The sequence below is a fragment of the Camelina sativa genome, chromosome 20 (assembly GCF_000633955.1).
Source record: "Camelina sativa cultivar DH55 chromosome 20, Cs, whole genome shotgun sequence".
NCBI classification, from domain to species: Eukaryota; Viridiplantae; Streptophyta; class Magnoliopsida; order Brassicales; family Brassicaceae; genus Camelina; species Camelina sativa.
The window spans coordinates 13,413,837-13,433,929 of NC_025704.1; the positions used below are offsets into that span (position 1 = coordinate 13,413,837).

At 31.8% G+C, this 20,093-nt stretch overlaps 4 protein-coding genes and 1 pseudogene across 4 annotated transcripts in view; 2 read left to right on the forward strand and 3 right to left on the reverse strand.

Annotated features, from left to right (window-relative positions):
- LOC104770695 (GEM-like protein 6) overlaps window positions 1-5,024 on the forward strand; it is a 17,292-nt gene extending 12,268 nt beyond the window's left edge. The window contains exon 2 of the mRNA XM_019241665.1: window positions 4,363-5,024. Within this exon, the coding sequence (XP_019097210.1) occupies window positions 4,363-4,820 (458 nt within the window). The 3' untranslated portion in view covers window positions 4,821-5,024. The remainder of the gene's footprint in view (window positions 1-4,362) is intronic.
- Window positions 2,129-3,299, forward strand: LOC104770697 (GEM-like protein 6). The gene has a single exon (XM_019241666.1). It carries the CDS (start codon window positions 2,273-2,275, stop codon window positions 3,140-3,142), a length of 870 nt encoding a protein of 289 aa, XP_019097211.1. The 5' UTR covers window positions 2,129-2,272; the 3' UTR covers window positions 3,143-3,299.
- Window positions 5,901-6,638, reverse strand: LOC104770698 (putative GEM-like protein 8). The gene has a single exon (XM_019242131.1). The coding sequence runs from the start codon at window positions 6,568-6,570 to the stop codon at window positions 5,908-5,910; it is 663 nt and encodes a 220-aa protein (XP_019097676.1). The 5' UTR covers window positions 6,571-6,638; the 3' UTR covers window positions 5,901-5,907.
- On the reverse strand, window positions 9,026-9,871 carry LOC109131182 (uncharacterized mitochondrial protein AtMg00810-like). The gene has a single exon (XM_019241867.1). It carries the CDS (start codon window positions 9,869-9,871, stop codon window positions 9,026-9,028), a length of 846 nt encoding a protein of 281 aa, XP_019097412.1.
- LOC104772490 lies at window positions 13,676-14,510 on the reverse strand (annotated as a pseudogene).

Below are 20,093 nucleotides of genomic sequence, written 5' to 3' on the forward strand. Positions count from 1 at the left end.
AGATTTTAAAATTTGAATATTTTTTGAAGATGTCTATTGTGGGTTTAGGAAACTAACAAATCCAAAATTCATGATTGTTATAATAACAATATATCAATGAATGTGATAATAAAAATATTTTAGGGAAAATGATAGTTTCTTTCGGGAAATCAAAGTAATTAAGTTTTTATTTTGTTTTTTATAAGTGATTAGCAAGTTAACAGGATTCGAACTACAAAAGACATATTAGATCTTTGGGGAAAATTTTTGATTTAATATTATTGGCTAAGAAGGCATATTAAAAAAATTATTATTATAAAGGCATAATGAAAAGAATATGCCTTTACAATAAGAGTTAATAGTGTAGTTTATAAATATTGATAGTAATTATAATTTATTTAGGATCTTATCAAAAGGGAAACAGATTAATAATGCGAATAATATTATGACCATATAAAAAGGAAACCAATTAATATTGCTAATCAAATTAGTAGAGGACGTTTTCAATTTACTTTACAAATTGATTTGTAACAATTATAAGGAAACTAAATATCTAAATAATAGGAAACAAACGACTTAATTATAGGAGAGAAAAACTCAATATTTACAAAAATATAAAATCGAATCTTTTAAATCTAATATAGGGTCCACGTCTCATTAATATTATCTAAATTGTTTATCCATAATCAGAATAAAATTAAATAGTAAGTTTAGTGTTTGGCTATAAATATATGTTTGGATACACCCTTTCTAATAAGGGCATTATATGGAATTATGTTTTCTTTACTTTTTTTTTATGCCTAAGTATATTTCCCAATTAATAGTATAGATACCATAAAGCTTGAATAGTCTCTGACGGTAGAAATTTATATGATACTATTAAGCAAATATGAATAATGGACGACAAAATAACAAAATACTAGTATTAAATTTTGAATTATAATGTAACAGTGAGTGATACCATCTTTTGTTAGAATAATTATATTGTTCTCTGAATTCAATAACTTTATAACAACTACCGACTAAATCATTCATGTCTTTTTTTTTCCGCCACGATTCGATCATTCATGTCTTAACAACTAAACGAATCATTCCTTTCATTAATGCATGTACCTATATATGTTGTTTTTTTGTTGTTGTTAAAGAAATAATGTATGTACCTATTTATAATCACCTACATTGTCGACAAAATGTTACCATGCATACGAATATTTTATAAATATATACATATATAAACATTGCATACACACACATTTCTACACCATGTTCATATCACATGGGTGACGAATTGATGAAACAACATCTATACTACTATATGGTGGAATGGATCTTATTTAACAATTTGTTTTGCTTCCTTTATTGCTTTGAATATTTTGTTTTTTCAAATCAAATGTAACTCTGATATTTCTTATCTTAGCATGAAATAAAAGAAATAAAGGCATAAGAAAGTCACAATGCCAACGCGGGAAGCTCCAAAGCCACGACGTCCCCTTCTGCATATCTCAATTTGCTCTCGCCTTATTCAAAAAAGCGTTACGTCATTTTTTTTTTCTTGTTTCATGCATGTTCCTATTAAGAAGGAAACATATTTTATCTCCTATACATGTATGTAAAGATATATGTAGAAAATTAAAATCAGGCTAAACAAAGTAGGATAAAAAAAAAAAAAAAAAGGGGTTGATGTTGTTTGCCAACTTGTTGGTAAAAAAGCTAGTCGGAGTCCAGTGTCAATCAGTAGGATGATCTCTTTCTCTTTTTTTTTTTGTTTCTTTCTTTTTTACTTTGCTTTTGTTTTGGCTATATATCTCTAATATACAAACTGATTTTATGTTAAAGAGATTAATTTATGATGAGTGTAGAGGGTTTGAAAAATGGATTGTAACATATTAGTTATTACCTTTGACACCAAATGAGTGTTTGTTATAGACTAATTAATAATATTATGCTTGAGAACAAACTTAAAAACAATCATATATAAATACGAAGATACGCATCATTAATTATGATGCGGAAAGACAAATTAAAGCTACGTACCGACAATGATAAAGGAACATGTTGAGTTGAGCTAAAACATTCTCATCAGTTATTGAAATTAGTTTCGAAATAATGTCCTAAACACGGACTTGGTAGTTGCAAGTCCTTTCTTTATATAAATCTCTCCTTTAACTAGATCAAGATTATTTTTCTCACAATATAAAAGAAGAAAAAGCAAAACAAAGCATATGCTTGGTCTTCTTCTATTTGCTTTTAACCCCAAAGAAAGTGGCTTTTTCCCTGTCTTGATGACCAATCTATGACTCAGCCTTTACCACAAAGATCTCGAGTCTCAACGATTCAATGTTTTTGTATTCAACTGCCTCTTGTTTCTTTGTCTTTCCCTTTATATACCTTCTCACCAACACGGTTTCATCATCAACCATCACTCACAATTAATCTCTCTACTCTCTCCTTCTCTTTCTCACAAGATCAAGAATCAAGAATCAAAATCACCGCTAAACCATCCAAGATGACATTGAGCAGAGTTCATCAACAAGCTATTGCATTTCCCGCAGCCAAGACTGCAACGATGAGTTACTTGCCTGACCCACCTTCCATCAATAAGCTCCAAGTCCCAACTTCATCAAAGTTTTCTTTTCTAACAAGCAAAGGAAAATCAATGCTGCGAAAGAAGAAAACCGATAGCTTCACGAAAGGAGCTAGAGACCAGGACAAGTTAGAACCCAAGCTAAGTGAAACAGTCAAGAGAAAGCTATCCTTGGGAGCTAAGATCCTTCAAATGGGAGGCTTAGAGAAAATCTACAAGCGACTCTTCAAAGTCTGCGATGAAGAGAAGCTTTTCAAGGCGTACCAGTGTTACCTATCCACAACCGCAGGTCCCATCTCAGGCCTACTCTTTATCTCATCAAAGAAAATTGCATTCTGCAGCGAGAGATCCATCAAGGTGGTTTCTCCTCATGGAGATATCTCTAGGGTTCACTACAAAGTCTCAATCCCGTTATCCAAAATCAATGGTGTGAACCAGAGTCAGAACACGAAGAAACCATCTAAGAAGTACCTTGAAGTAGTCACAGTCGATAACTTCGACTTCTGGTTCATGGGATTCGTGAGCTACCGCAAAGCTTTCAACTGCCTTGAGCAAGCGTTAAACGATGATGACCAATAAGAATTTCTCTGAGGAGCTAATTAGTGCAGGTTGAAGAAGAAATATTTCATTTCAGAGAATATTAGTAAGAAGAGACTGACAATATTGTTTGTACAAACTCATTATGTTTTCCATTATTGACACAAGAAAGAGATAAATGAATATATTTAGCTGATCTCATCAGTATTTTCTTATTTCACAGTTCTCTTTTGCACCAAAACATGTCTAAGGAATTGACACGGTACTAAATAGAAGAAAACTAACCAACGGACCACATATATACTGTTTATTTTATTTTTTTGTTCCGAGAGACAGAGCAAGTCTGGATTTTGTGTTTTTTTTGTTTTGTTTTAATGTTTGAATTTTTAAGCTTATGAAGTTATAAGCTTCTCGGAGTTAGGAAAAAAAAACTATTATGCTGTAAAATTTAACCAGCCTCTTATATTTTATCACTATTTCTTGGCTTAGAAGTTACAATGAGACAGTAGCCTTATTCAATAACTTGGAGTCTTGGACAATACAACAAAGTTGAGCGGAAATTAATTAATTGTTTTTGTGTGGATTAATTATTGTTATTGTTGAGCGGTCCTAACATTATGATTGATTGCTTATTCAAATATTAGATAGTTTTTGTTTTACATCTTCATTGATTTCTTTTTTGTTGAAATGGAAGAAGAAGACACTGCTTTTGGACATTTGAAGACTATGATTCTCTATGTAATACAATAGAGCAGTGTTTGCCCTAAAGCTTTTGTTGTGATCAGTTGAGCTCTTTGATGTTTCTTTTGTTGTAATGGAAGAAGACTGCTCGTTCTCCTAGGGAAAGATTGATCCTGTGGATCTTTAAGCTTATAAATGCTCTCATGTCTTTATATGTGATTCATCCCATGACACTTCTTTTGACATGATTTGGTGCAAAGGTGGACAGTAACTTAGGAAAAGTGATGGGATCAGCTTTAGCTATATTAATCTCTTTCTCGTTTCTTCAATGTAAACCAAAATGGATAAAGCAAAATAAAATAAAAAATGAGTTTGTACAAACAATATTGTCGGTCTCTTCTAGGCTCTTTACTAACGTTCCCTGATTGAAACAGGTCAAAATAGAAATGAAATATTTCTTCTTCAAAATTAGTGTTTTCTCGAGGCAGTTGAAAGCTTTTTGGTGGCTCAACAATCCCATAAACCAGAAGTCAAATCCATCGACCGTGACTACTTCAAGGTACTTCTGAGATGGTTTCNAGGAGCTAGAGACCAGGACAAGTTAGAACCCAAGCTAAGTGAAACAGTCAAGAGAAAGCTATCCTTGGGAGCTAAGATCCTTCAAATGGGAGGCTTAGAGAAAATCTACAAGCGACTCTTCAAAGTCTGCGATGAAGAGAAGCTTTTCAAGGCGTACCAATGTTACCTATCCACAACCGCAGGTCCCATCTCAGGCCTACTCTTCATCTCATCAACGAAGATTGCATTCTGCAGCGAGAGATCGATCAAGGTGGCTTCTCCTCAGGGAGATATCTCTAGGGTTCACTACAAAGTCTCAATCCCGTTATCCAAGATCAATGGTGTGAACCAGAGTCAGAACACGAAGAAGTACCTTGAAGTAGTTACAGTCGATAATTTCGACTTCTGGTTTATGGGATTCGTGAGCTACCGCAAAGCTTTCAACTGCCTTAAGCAAGCGTTAAACGATGATGACCAATAAGATTTTCTCTGAGGAGCTAGTTAGTGCAAGTTGAAGAAGAAATATTTCATTTCTGTTTTGACCTGTTTCAGTAGTCAGAGAATATTAGTAAAGAGCCTAGAAGAGACTGACAATATTGTTTGTACAAACTCATTATGTTTTCCATTGTTGACACAAGAAAGAGATAAATGAATATATTTAGCTGATCTCATCAGTATTTTCTTATTTCACAGTTCTCTTTTGCACCAAAACATGTCCAAGGAATTGACATGGTACTAATAGAAGAAAACTAACCAACGGACCACATATATGCTGTTTAGTTTTTATTTTGTTCCCAGAGACAGAGCCACTCAGAGACATGACTTTGAAATATAACAAAAAAAATTACCAAATCTGGATTTTGTGTTTTTGTTTTTAATGTTTGAATTTATAAGCTTCTCGGAGTTAGGAAAAAAAAACTACTATTATGCTGTAAAATTTAACCAGCCTCTTATATTCAATAACTTGGCGTCTTGGACTATACGACAAAGTTGAGCGGGAATTAATTAATTGTTTTTTTGTGTGGATTAATTAATTGTTATTGTTGAGCGGTCGTAACATTATGATTGATTGCTTATTCAAATTTTAGATAGTTTTTGTTTTACATCTTCATTGATTTCTTTTTTGTTGAAATGGAAGAAGAAGACACTGCTTTTGGACATTTATTACTATATTGATTTATTCACTCAGCGGAAGGTTAGGGATAATATATCTGAACTCTTAAATTTTCCAAGATCAAGATTATGAAATGGTCTTATGTACTCATTTATTATATATGATCCATCCCATGGCACATTTTTTTTTGTTTTCTATGTATTAGTCTTCTCTTGACATATTTGTGGTGCAAAAGAGGACAGTGAATTAGGAAAACAGATGGGATCAGCTAAATATATTCAAATCTCTACGATAGAAAACAAAAGGAATATAAGCAAGAAAAAATAATTAAGTTTGTACAATATTGTAAGTGTTTCCTAACATAATCTGATTGAAGCCGGTTAAAGTGAAATGAAATATTTCATCTTTAACCCGCACTACTTAGCTCCTCATCAGAGGAAACCATTGCGGCTTATCATTGCTCGTAGCTAAGAGAAAGCGCTTGCTCGAGGCAGTTGAAAGCTTTTTGGTGGCTCAAGAATCCCATAAACCAGAAGTCAAATCCATCGACCGTGACTACTTCAAGGTACTTCTGAGATGGGTTTTTTGTGTTCTGACTCTGGTTCACTCCATTGATCTTGCACAAGGGAACTGACACTTTGTAGTGAACCCTGATGATATCTCCCTGAGGAGAAGCTATCTTGATCGATTTCTCGCTGCAGAATGCAATCTTCTTTGATGAGATAAAGAGTAGGCCTGCCATGGGGCCTGCGGTTGTTGATAGGTAACATTGGTACGCCTTGAACAGTTTCTCTTCATCGCAGACTTTGAAGAGTCGCTTATAGATCTTCTCTAGGCCTCCCATTTGAAGGATCTTAGCTCCCAAGGATAGCTTTCTCTTAACTTTTTCAGTTAGCTTTGGTCCTAACTTGTCCTGGTCTCTAGCTCCGTTGGTGAAGCTATCGGTCTTCTTCTTTCGCAGCATGGATTTTCCCTTGTCTGTTGAAAAAGAAACCTTTGAAGAGGTTGGGATTTGTAGTTTGTTGATGGAAGCTGCAGGGTCAGGCAAGTAAAGCGCCGGAGCAGTCTTGGCTGCAGGAAATGCAATAACTTGTTGGTCAACTCTGCTCAATGTCATCTTGGAAGGTTTAAGTGGTGATCTTGATTCTTGATATTATGAGAAAGAGAAAGAGAGAGATAGAGGAGATTGTGAGTAATGGTTGTTGATGAAACCGTGTTGGTGGGAAGGTATTTAAAGGGAAAGACAAATAGACAAGAGGCACTTGTATCAAAGCTCTGAGACTTGAGACCTTTGTGGTAAAAGGGATGAGTCATGGATCAAGCCACATAGATAAAGCTGCTTTCTTTGTGGGCATATGCTCTGTTTGGCCTTTTTTTTTGTTCTGAGGAAAATAATCATATACCTAAGTAAAGGAGAAAACACATAATTAAATAGAGATTCTACAACCACCAAATCCGTGCTAGGGACATAATATTTGTCTAAAGTACTTTCAGTAACTGATGAAATGTTTATATGTTTTTGCTTTTAGTTTCCAAATAACAAAACAACTTAGGAGGCATAAGGGCTCTATGGATCTTCTTCAATAGTTTCTCAATTCCTTTGATTTCGAAATTTAGAAGATGAAATTTACAAACTGATGATCCATTAATAATCTCCTTAAATATGCTAAAGTTATAGTATTAGAGAACATTAAAGTAAATAAAGAAAGACGATCACACGGAATGACGTTAGACTCCGACAAAGCTTTATTACCTACACAACCACAAGTTGGCAAAATTGCAAGCTTTATTTATATATTTTTCTCTCTTCTTTTTTAGCCTGATTTTAAATTTTTAACAGATATCTATAAATGTTTAGGAAGATAAGATATGTTTCCTAGTTAATTGGAACATGCATGAAACAAGAAAAAATCAAAATCAGATTGTACGTTACGCTTTTTGAATCGGTGAGAGCAAATTGAGTCACACACAAGGAGACATCGTGGCTTTCTCAAGTCTTCTTTACACATGCAAATAATCGAAGGAGACCAATTTATATGTTATTTGACCTGTTAGAATCCGTTAGGCGAAAATTGTGGAAGCATGCAGCTAACATTTAAATGTTAATGTAAATGATGTAATATATTGATTTAGTCATGCAGTTAANNTATTTATTTATTTATTTTTCTCTCTTCTTTTTTAGCCTGATTTTAAATTTTTAACAGATATCTATAAATGTTTAGGAAGATAAGATATGTTTCCTAGTTAATTGGAACATGCATGAAACAAGAAAAAATCAAAATCAGATTGTACGTTACGCTTTTTGAATCGGTGAGAGCAAATTGAGTCACACACAAGGAGACATCGTGGCTTTCTCAAGTCTTCTTTACACATGCAAATAATCGAAGGAGACCAATTTATATGTTATTTGACCTGTTAGAATCCGTTAGGCGAAAATTGTGGAAGCATGCAGCTAACATTTAAATGTTAATGTAAATGATGTAATATATTGATTTAGTCATGCAGTTAAAAAGTATCCACGTGCATGGCAGGGCCAACCCATTTAGATGCACCGCGCACGAATCACGAATGTCTGGAATCGTCTACTGACCGATATGGCAATATCTTTCTTTTAGGCTAAGGAAAAATGTTTTCTCACGTCATATTTATTACCCTTTTTTTTTTCAATTGATATACTTTTCGTTTATGTCATATTCCATCACACACGTCGGAAAAGTTTAACGATTAATTAGAGGATAAAGTATTTAATTACAGCTTTGTATTTGATCCGGCATGCCCTAGCTAGGCCTACTGATATGAACTCTTCTTCTTTCTTTTTCCCTTTTCTTGTAACTTCTTTTTTTTAATTTATAATTTCTTTTGACCAGTCGACCATTTCCCCCACAAATATTTTTTTTCTTCACTTTTTATTCATCCACATACATATTGTTAAATATCTTATCCGACTCAGGACATGGACCCAAAAATAGATTAATACAATAAAGCTTGAATAGTCTCTTGTAAGTTTTAGAAGTCAAGAAGTATAAAAAGATTCAAGAGTGGAACAAAGAGTTTGAATATCGTTGAGTATGTTTGTGAGAGAGAGAGTATAGGAGAGAAGTATAGAAGAAGAAAAGAACTTCTTACTTGATTAGATTTATGGATACATTCCTAATATATACATAAGTAAAGAGAATATCCTACAAGATGCTACACGATTTTACAAGGTGAAAGCGACATAAAGATTCCTTAAACATAACATGTGACTTTAGGTTGACTTCTCCATTCCCACTTGCTCTAAGGTCACCAACGGTCATATGGAAGGATCTACAGACATTGATTAAGTCTCACATGAGTCTTGTGAGGCTTTGAGTGGGCCATTACACGATATGGTAGAGGATGGCCCGATGGAGACCGTAGGACAACGTCCGTACGGACATGGTGATCAAGATCCCAAATTATACTCCCCCTCAAGCTTAGTCATTGGACTCCATGACACAAGCTTGAACCATTGATCACCTACCTCATTAAAAACCTTAGTATAGAAAACTTCTTGGGAAAAACTATACTTAAGGGAAAAAGAGTGTAGGCTTTCAAGGTTTCGTGAGGTCTATGAGTCCAAGCTTTGAGTGTATGTACTCACAGACTTGAGGGCTCGCCGCCTTGGTAAATACATCGGCTAGTTGCTCAGAGCTCTCGGTATGGCAGGGAAGTGTTACGCCTAGTTGAATTTGCTCTCGGACTTTGTGACAATCAACTTCTATGTGCTTTGTCCTCTCGTGGAACACAGAGTTAGTTGCGATGTGAATGGCAGCCTCATTGTCGCAATGCATTGTGATAGGCTTCATAATGTCGATTCCAAGGTCTTTAAGTAGGTTCTTGAGCCACATCAACTCGGTAGTCAATTTCCTCATCGCTCTATACTCGGACTCGGCGCTTGAAAGGGACACCACTTTCTGTTTCTTGCTCTTCCATGTGACAAGGTTGCCTCCAAGAAAGGTGCAATAGCCGCTTGTTGATCTCCGGTCTCCTTTGTCTCCAGCATAGTCCGCATCACAATATCCCACGAGGTCCGTGTTGTTGTTGCATCCCATCCATATTCCTTGACCCGGCAATCCTTTGATGTATTTGAAAATCCGGTTGACGATGTTCCAATGGTGCACCTTCGGAGCTTGCATATGCTGACTAGCCTGGTTCACAGCAAAGCAAATGTCTGGCCTAGTAATAGTTAAGTAAATTAGCTTACCCACCAAACGTCTATATTGTGTTACATTCTTGAACGGTTGGTCCTCGGGCTCTCCCTCACGAAAAACCTTGTAGTTCTGCCGTGATCCAAGCTTTCCTACTTCATTTAAGAGGTCAATAGCATACTTTCTTTGAGATAGAAACAAGCCCTCTTCCGAGCGACACACTTCTATCCCTAAGTCTTCTTTACACATGCAAATAATCGAAAGAGACCATTTATATGTTATTTGACCTGTTAGAATCCGTTTAGCGAAAATTGTGGAAGCATGCAGCTAACATTTAGATGTTAATGTAAATGATGTAATATATTGATTTAGTCATGCAGTTAAAAAGTATCCACGTGCATGGCAGGGCCAACCCATCTAGATGCACGAATCACGAATGTCTGGAATCGTCTACTGACCGATATGGCAATATCTTTCTTAGGCTAAGGAAAAATGTTTTCTCACGTCATATTTATTACCCTTTTTTTTTTTGATATATTTTTTTTTCGTTTATGTCAAATTCAATCACACACGTCGGAAAAGTTTAACGATTAATTAGAGGATAAAGTATTTAATTACAGCTTTAGTTGTATTTGATCCGTCATGCCCTACTGATATGAACTCTTCTTCTTTCTTCTTCCCTTTTCTTGTAACTTTTTTTTTTTAATTTATAATTTCTTTTGACCAGTCGACCTTTTCCCCCACAAAGATTTTTTTTCACTTTTTATTCATCGACATACATATTGTTAAATATCTTATCCGACTCAGGACATGGACCCAAAAATAGATTAATACAATAAAGCTTGAATAGTCGACAAAATAACAAAATTTTGAAATTGAAATTGTAATAACAAAAGCGTTCTTTAGTTAGAATAATTATATTGTTTCTCTAATTCTCTGAATTCAATACTTTTATAACAACTACCGACTAGATCGATCATTCATGTCTTAACAACTAACGAATCATTCCTTTCATTAATGCATGTGTATATATATTGCTTTTATTGTTGTAAAAGACATATGACCTATTTATAATCACCTACATTGTCGACAAAATGTTATCATGCATACGTCTATTTCCCTTATAAATATATATATACAAGTTGCACACATATGACATATATACACCATGTGTTCATATCACATGGGTGACGAATTGATGAAGCAACATCGATACTATATGGTGGAATGGAATGGATCTCCTTTTTGACATCTTATATATTTAACTATTTGTTTTGCTTCTTTATTGCTTTGTATAATTTGTTTTTTTCAAATCAAAATGTAACTCTGCTACTTCTTATCTTATAGCATGAAAATCTATATAATAATAACAAACCGAATAATAATAACAATAGTTGTGTTTTTTCAATCGTATCTTTTGGATATTTTTTGAAAAGTCATGATGAATCATTAAAACGATTATTTATGAAAAAGTTACAACTGTTCACTGTAAAGTTGTGTTGATTGGAACATTCATATCTTTTGAAATCTATATATATTTGTCTGTTTGAACTGTTTTTATTTTTTTGCCATGACACAAAATCAACCAATATTTCAATCTCAACGGTTTATTCATTTTTCTAAATTATTTTATAGCATTCATTTTTAAAAAAATCAAGAAATTCCTCTAATTATTGATTTAACAAAAGATTTTTGGAATGATGAATTTATCTCGAATAAATGACACCAAAAGTTGTATTTTTTCAATCGTACTTTTTAGATAATTTTTCAAAAAAATCTGTAGAAAATTTAAATTGTGTGTTTTACACAAAGTTGCGATTGCTCATTGTAACTGTTTTTTGTAAAGTTGCAATTGTTTATTGTAGAGTTGTGTCTATTCGAATATTCGTATCTTTTGAAATCTATATATTTGTCTTTTTGCTGTTCTTTTTTTTTGCCATGCCACAATAATATAAAATTTTAATCTCAACGGTTTTTACAGCTCTCTAAATTATTTTCTAGCATTTTTTCTTTTAAAAGTAAGATATTCCTCCAATTCTTGATTTAACAAAAGATTTTTGGAATGATGAATCTAATTTACAACTTTTAGTTAGTTTTATATATAAAAAATTAATGAAAGTACCTATATATAATAGCAATCCGAATAAATGCCACCCAAAGGTTGTGTTTTTTCATTCGTACTTTTTGGATAATTTTCTAAAAAAATCTGTAGTAAATTTAAATTTTGTGTTTTACACAAAGTTGCGATTGTTCATTGTAACAGTTTTTTTGTAAAGTTGCAACTGTTCATTGTAGAGTTATGTATATTCGAATATTCGTATCATTTGAAATCTATATATATTTGTCTGTTTGAATTAAACTGTTTTCATATTTTTTGTCATGACACCAAATAATATAAAATTTCAATCTCAACGGTTTTTACAGCTCTATAAATTATTCTCTAGCATTCATTCTTTTAAAAGTAAAGAGATTCTTCCAATTCTTGATTTAACAAAAGATTTTTGGAATGATGAATCTAATTTACAACTTTTAGTTAATTTTATACATAGAATCTTTTTCCAAGAGTTAGATGGATTATATAATGAGCTTTTGGATTTGACTTTTGAATATAGTAATAAAGATGTCTTCTATTTAAAAACAGTTTATATGAGTTTGTAGGTATAATCAAGTGCAGACACAACAGTTGCGATTTTTCGTAGTACGTTTCGTTAAAAAATGGTTTTTTTTTTGTTTTTTTTTTTAATTCAAACGGTTGTATCTGTTCATTGTAGAGTTGTGTCTTTTCACTATATTTTATTTATATTTTTTCATCACAACTTGTCTTTCTAATAGGTGTGTCTATTTAAATAGTCATGCTTTTTGATCCCTCTTTATATTTGTCTCTTCATCACTAACTAACAAGTTCGTTGAAACAAATTTTCCAGTTTATGTTGAGTCTAGATAATTGAATAGATTTTATAATCTAACTAAAATTTTAGAAATGATTATAGCAATAGAGAAATTTTATACAACTTAATATTGAATTTACAGTTGTGTATATTTATCTTAATTTTCTGTTAAAAAATATTTTATTATTTAAAAATAATAATAACAATCTGAATAAATGAGAGCAACAGTTGCGACTTTTCGTAGTACTTTTTTTTGTCAAATAATTGGTATTATTTGTTCTTTTTAAAAAACTCAAACAATTGTATTTGTTCATTGTAGAGTTGTATCTTTTCACTATATTTTATTCATATCATAACTTTTTGTTCTAATAGGTGTGTCTATTTAAATAGTCATATCTTTTGAACTCTCTATATATTTGTCTCTTCATCAATAGCTAACAAATCATTGTTCGTTGAAACAAATTTTTTATTTTATGTTAAATCTAAATAATTTGAATATTATTTTTTTATTTTTTATATCTAATATTCAATGTTATTCTATCATCTAACTAAAATTTTAGAAATGATTATAGTAATACAGAGATTTAATAAAACTTAATATAGAATTTACAGTTGTGTCTATTTATCGTAATTTTTTTGTTAAAAAATATTTTAATATTTAAAATTTATTTTATTTTGTTCTTAAGAGTTGTGTATTTTAATTTTAATTTTAATTTTTCGTCGATACTGTTTCACTCATAATTAAATATATTTTTAATTATAATTATTTAATAGAAAATTACATTATTCATTATAACCATTAGTTCAATATTTTCAGTAAGGATCACTTTGTCATAATATTTTTTTAATTGTAGCTCTTTACCATAATTCTTCATAAAATTATCTTATATTTAGAATACTTTAAACAATATATTTTGTAAAGCTGCGTCTATTCTACATAATATTTTTGTTATAAGTTTTCAATTTGGTGATTATGTTTTTATTAACAGTTTATGTATTCAATTATTCTAATACATTCAAATAATTTTATAAAATATAATTTTAAATTTTAAATTTAAATTATCTTTTTTTCTAAAATACTTCCTCCGCGATATTGCGGGGGTCTGAGTCCTAGTCATACATAATGAAAAAAAAAAAAAAACGTTGACCTAGTCAAATACCTAATTCAACTGTAATAAGAGAACATCATTGGATCAGCAAAAGACGATGGAGTGTTATTCCAAACCACAAACTGATCAAAGTGGACAAGTGGTGGGGTTTGTGTCTGAATCTGAGGAGGAAACACCATGGGAAGATCCGAGTCATTACTTCTTAGACAAAGTCCTTGTGTCCCAAGTGAAGCCTAACTCATCGATGGGTCAAAGGTAGAAACAGAGTGAGGGAGTTGACAGAAGCTACCTTTTTGTCATGGTTATAGAGAAAGACTGAAACTTTGCTCTGATGTTGTTGAGTCAATGATGGCGTCGATAGGTCTTGCTCTGTTTTTGACACACCGCTCATCAATGATGGATCTGTTGTGAAGAATCCGGCAGACACCACAGGGTTCTGATCGGGTTCCGTCTGGTTCTGTAACCGAAGAAGCTTATGTTGCAACACCCGTAGAGAACTCTCTAACGAAGCCTCCATCTCCAAGAATTTCTCAGAGAATCTGTTGTCCGTGATATCAAAAGATGTCTTCTTGTCTTTGAGGGTCTTCTTATTCAGAAACAGAGAAAGGTTTGTGTTTCTTGCGTCTCTCTCTATCGTTTAGTTTGCTGAATCTCTCCGCCATGTCTCGAACCTTGGATTGATCTTCCGGCCATGTCTTGACGAGTTCTCCGTCATGGTCGTAGGATTGAAAGCTCGGAGGCTTTCTTAAACATGGTCTGTTCTCTCAAAGAAAGATTTGTTGTCTTCTTTGAAACGGAAGAGAGCGAGGGTTGTTTCTTGAAACATCTTTGGTTTCTCACCGACAACAATTTCCTTGTTTTGTCCTTCGTCAACATTGAAGAAGAAGCCATTGTAAAAGAAGAATCTTTACTTTCTTCACAGAGAGAAAAATAAAAAAGGACGATCTTTGAGAATTAGGGTAAAACACAACACGGTTCAGGGTTATTATATACAATTTGATTTCCATATTTCCATAATTATAATTTCAATAGAATTAGATTTCTGTTATAGAATTAGTGTGAGTATACATCACTTGCACAAGTGTCCCTCTTCATGCAAACCATACACCAAGTGTCTTCCTTCATGCATTGCATGTAACACTTGTCCCCAACCTCTCCATCCTTGTCTTTGTCTCCTCCCTCTATAAATAGGAGTCATGTAGAAGAGAAAAATGTGTAATGAGAAGTCTAATTGTCTCTCTAAGTCTCTCTCTACTTTCTCTAGCTTCTCTCTAGTTTCTCTCTAGCTTCCATACGCTTATATCTCTAGATCTCTTCTCTTCTCATTTGATCATTCACATCTTGTTACCTCCAAGCTTATAGTTCACAACACGTTATCAGCACGATCGTCTCCCGATCCATCATCATTAGTTTGTTGTAACATTCAAGGTATGTAAGTTTGTTTAAATCCAATTTGATTTGATTAGTTTATATGCACATTACTATATGTATTACTAGGTACATTCCCGTGCGTTGCACGGTTTGTTGTTAGTTATTTTTAAAAAATTTTGTTTTTATAAATTGAATAATTTTAACTCATTTTCTTTTTGTTTATCTTATTTAAAAATGAACATTCTCTTTTATTATTATTATTATTATTTTTTGTGTTTTTGTATTTTGGAATTTGTACCTTTTTCATTACCTTTTATTTAAATATATATAAATATATTTGCTCACCCTTTTTGAAATGATCAAAGAAGTAAAAACCAATTTCGCATTTTGAAATAATTTTATTATTTATGACTGTTTTGTTAGATTTAAAATGTATTAAAGCTTATTGTTGTTTTGTGATTTAACCAGCTTGCAATAGATTCATGATGAAATTTGTGGTGTAAAATCTGTCAAATTTGATTAATATTAAATTTGAAAAATGTTTTTGTCGAAATAGTTATTATTCATAAAAGATTGCCAATATTCACATCATATCACTACTACACATACAAATCTTCTTACTATACCATTATAAATTAAACATGTTTACTTTTGGAATACAGCAACTAAGTCATTCTCTTTTCGTAATAATTAAATATAATTTCTCTATATAAATAATTTTGGGAGTTGACTATGTATAAAAATATACTTTTATGTGGTTGGAAAAAATATACTTTTATGTATTTCAATGTCATTCATTCATCTTATGTGTTCTGCAAATAAATTAACAAAATGATCATATTTACTTTAAAAAATCAATGGTTATAAAAATACACACTATATATACAAAGAGTTTAAAACATGGCAAAACATGACGACACACACACACATATATATATATATATATATTTGTTCTATCCTAATCAGCACATGAATTAATATTTAATAGCTAATAATAACTTTTTGAGAAGAAGTACTATATTTTGTAAGTATGATATTAGAACACTAATTATATAGGTGATGACCTTTATTTTTGTTTGGAAGATTTTGTTGATAATTTGGGATGTAGTTCAATATCAAATTTAGTTTAAACGTAAATAAATCTTAAGCCCAAATATATGCTTTTGGATATTTAAAAATAAATGTATTCTCCTAATTTGTATTTGGAATGTAATACTTATTTGCAATAGTTTTGGAAGTTAAAATTAAAAGTAGTCATAAAAGTTTGAGCTGAAGGTTTGCATTAAGAATTAATTTAAATAGAGTGATAATTTAATATTTAAGCTTGATAGGACGGATAGTAGGCTTGTTTTGTGTGGTATGAGTGTGCGTAAAGCTTAGATATCTTCTTGAAGCTCACATATAAGAATACAATACAAATATATGAGGAATTGTTTTATTATTTTTTGAGTAATATAAAAACACTTTTGTTAATTATTGGCGTTTATATTAAAATCCAGGAAAAAACAAAACATCAAATAAAAAGCAGAACAAAGCTGATAAGAAAAGAGGTTTAAAAATTGAATCCCCTTGTGTATTTTCAATGAGAGAGTGCTATGTACATCATCTTCCACGGCACGATCAGACTGTTGGCTACTCACCAAACTCTCATCAGATTCTTCCATAACAACTTTTGGTTATTTTTTGGTGATATTTTAGAAGCAAAAATAGGGATTAGCTGATGGAAGCAGTTGAATATAAGATAATGTAATCTACATATAAAATATTTATCTATGTTTTTTTTTTCTTTCGGTAAGACAAGCCAATTCATCTATCTATGTTAAATATATGACTAATCACCTAATAGAGCGTTGGTTTTTGAGCTATCGGGATTCAAAACTGGATGTGTTGCTCATGTTGTAGGAGAGTTTAGATATTACTATATTTTATGAAAATCTTTGGTAATTTAGTTTGGAAATAGGAAGATGGTAGGCTTTAGTTAAGCAATAGATGCTATTAGAAAAGAAAAAAAAAATTTAAATCTAGGCTAGCTGTATATACACGAGTTATTTATAATATGGGCTCATTTAGTGGTAATATGTGGATTTTGAAATATGGACAAATGACCTGTAAGATTTTATAGGTTCATTTTGAGAATGTTTGTTTTTGGGACAATAGAGATGGATCTTCAAAAAAAAAAAAAGTAAGATACATATAATATAGTCTCTAAAATTAAAATCAATAATTAAGCTTTTAAAATAATATTTAATTTGTTTTTTAACACATACAACAATAACCAACCAACCAACCAACAAAAAAAAACACAAAAATGTATAATATCTAAGATGAAGTGAAAGAGAATGAGAGAATGAAAAATGAGTATTTATAGGATAGCAAGTGATGAGAGTTACAATTTAGAAACTAAAAAATATGGGAGTTAATTCTAATTTATTGTGTGTTGAATAAAATTAAGTGGAGAAATAAAGTTAATGTATATTTATTTTATTTCAGTTTTAATATTAAAGTGTAAGTTAAATGTATATGATTAAATGTGTTTTATTTATTGTTTTGATTGAATCTTTTTAGCTTTATATTAAAGGGTGAGTTAAATTTAAATGACTGAATGTGTTTTATTTGTGGTTTAATTGGAAATGTTTTTTTCAGTTTTCTATTAAATTGTGAGTTAAATGTATAAGATAAAATATGTTTTACTTATGGTTTAATTGAAATTATTGTTTTAGTTTTATATTAAAGTTTAATTTTAATGTGTATGATTATATGTCTTATTTTTGGATTAATTGAAAATATATATTTTTAGTTTTACATTTAAAGTGTGAGTTATATTTATTTGAAAATATGTTTTATTGGTAGTTTAGTTAAATTTCTGGTGAATAAGGTTTTCGGACAGGTGTCAGTTTTACAGTAGCCACATGTCAAGCTGTGGAAGAAAGTTTTAGGAGATATCCTACTTTATTATATAAGAAAGTTTAATTTTAAAGTGTATGATTAAATGTCTTATTTATGGATTAATTGAATATATATTTTTTAGTTTTATATTTAAAGTGTGGGTTATATGTATTTAATTAAATGTGCCACGTGGTAGATAGATAGAGCTTCTTAAAAGGTGTAACCCTACTTTATTATATTAGATTTATAGAGTAAAAGTTTATTCATATTTTCTTGATCTAATGGTAGGCTCTGCCTCCTTGATCATTTAGATCTACATTCTTGATCATTATGGTAGGCTCTGCCTCCTTGATCATATGTTCATATCTATATATTTTAATTATATGGAAGGCTATGCCTCCTAAAATGATTGTTTTAATTTATGAATATATTATATAGCTTATAGTTTTGTTTTATAGTTTATATTTATTGATAAAACAAGATTTTACAAAATTATTTCATAAATTTTATATTTAACAAATTGTCTTATTATTTATATAGTAATCATGTCAAACTTGGCAAAGCTTGAATTCGCCGCCCTTGATGTCTCTGGGAAAAATTATATGACATGGGCATTAGATGTAAAATTCTATGTAAAGAGGAATGGACTTCTCAAAACCCTTGATCCGTCAGAAACAGGATTAGAAGAGGAAAAAGCAAGAACCATGATGTTCTTGCGTCACCATCTCCACGATGGTTTAAAAAATGAATACATCACGAGAGAAAATCCTGCAGATCTCTGGATTGTGATCAAGGATAGGTTTGATCACCAAAAGTATGTGATCTTACCAAAAGCCAAACATGAATGGCTAAACCTGAGGTTTCAGGATTACAAAAGTGTAAGTGAGTACAATTCCGCTTTGTTCGGAATCAGTTCAAGGATGGCTCTCTGCAGAGAAGAAGTTTCCGATTATGATATGATCGAGAAAACATTCCAAACTTTCCATCCTTCAAATGTACTCTTGCAGCAACAATATCGAGAAAGAGGGTATACTCGATATTCTGAATTGATGCAAGTTTTGCATGTTGCTGAACAAAATAATGAGCTCGTGATGATAAATCATCAAACCCGTCCAACTGGATCAGCTCCACTTTCAGAAGTGAATGTTGCTACATCCAGCTATAATAATTGGCAAGGACGAGGACGTGGACGCGGACGCGGTCGAGGCCGTGGTCATGGTCGTGGAGGAGGTCGTGGAGAAGGTCGTGGACGAGGAAAAGGAAGAGGTTTCTCTCCTAATGACTTCAACGCAAGAAAAACCAACAAGCATCTTCAAATAAATAATGTTGGTCGCGTTATAAAGAAACAAGGTGAAAGTACTTGTTACAGATGCGGCATGAAAGGACATTGGTATCAGACCTGTCGTATTCCAAAACATTTGGCCGATCTGTACCAAGCATCCCAAAAGGCAAAAGAAAGGGATGTTGAGACCAACCTCATCTATGATAAAGCTGGATCTTCTTTCCATGGCCTAAACGATGAACCCCATCTTGATATAACAGATTTTCTCGTTGATAATGAAAATGGAAAATCATGCAAATAAGACCGATATGCCATGATATGCTTTGTCATAGTTTGGTATATATTTTATGTTTATAAAATGTCTTTTTGGATAATAGTTTTATTGTAATATATAATAAGTTTTTTTTGTAAGACTTTTTGTTATTTCATTAATGTTTATTTTATAAATATTTTATCTCAGAAAATGTCAAATTTTGAGATTGAGGATGGAGACATGTGTCTAGCAGACAGTGCTACAACTCACTCAATACTTAAAAAGAAAAAATATTTCTCCTCTCTCAAAATAAAAGACTCCGCTAGAAGCGTGAGCACTATATGTGGTAATGCAAAAATTATTATGGGCTCTGGAAAAGCCAGTTTTTCAATGCCAAGGGGAACAAAATTTGAAATTGATGCATTATATTGCCCTAAGTCTCATAGAAACTTGATTAGTTTCAGAGATATCCGAAGAAATGGATATCATATAGAGACTCTGAATAAGAATGACATTGAATATCTTTGCATAACATCTGAGAAGAAACATATATTGGAAGAATTGCCAATGTTATCCTCTGGATTGTATTGCACAAAAATAAATAATTTTGCATCTTATGTTACAGTAAACTCTAAGTTTACTAGTACATTTAAGATATGGCATGAAAGACTTGGACATCCTG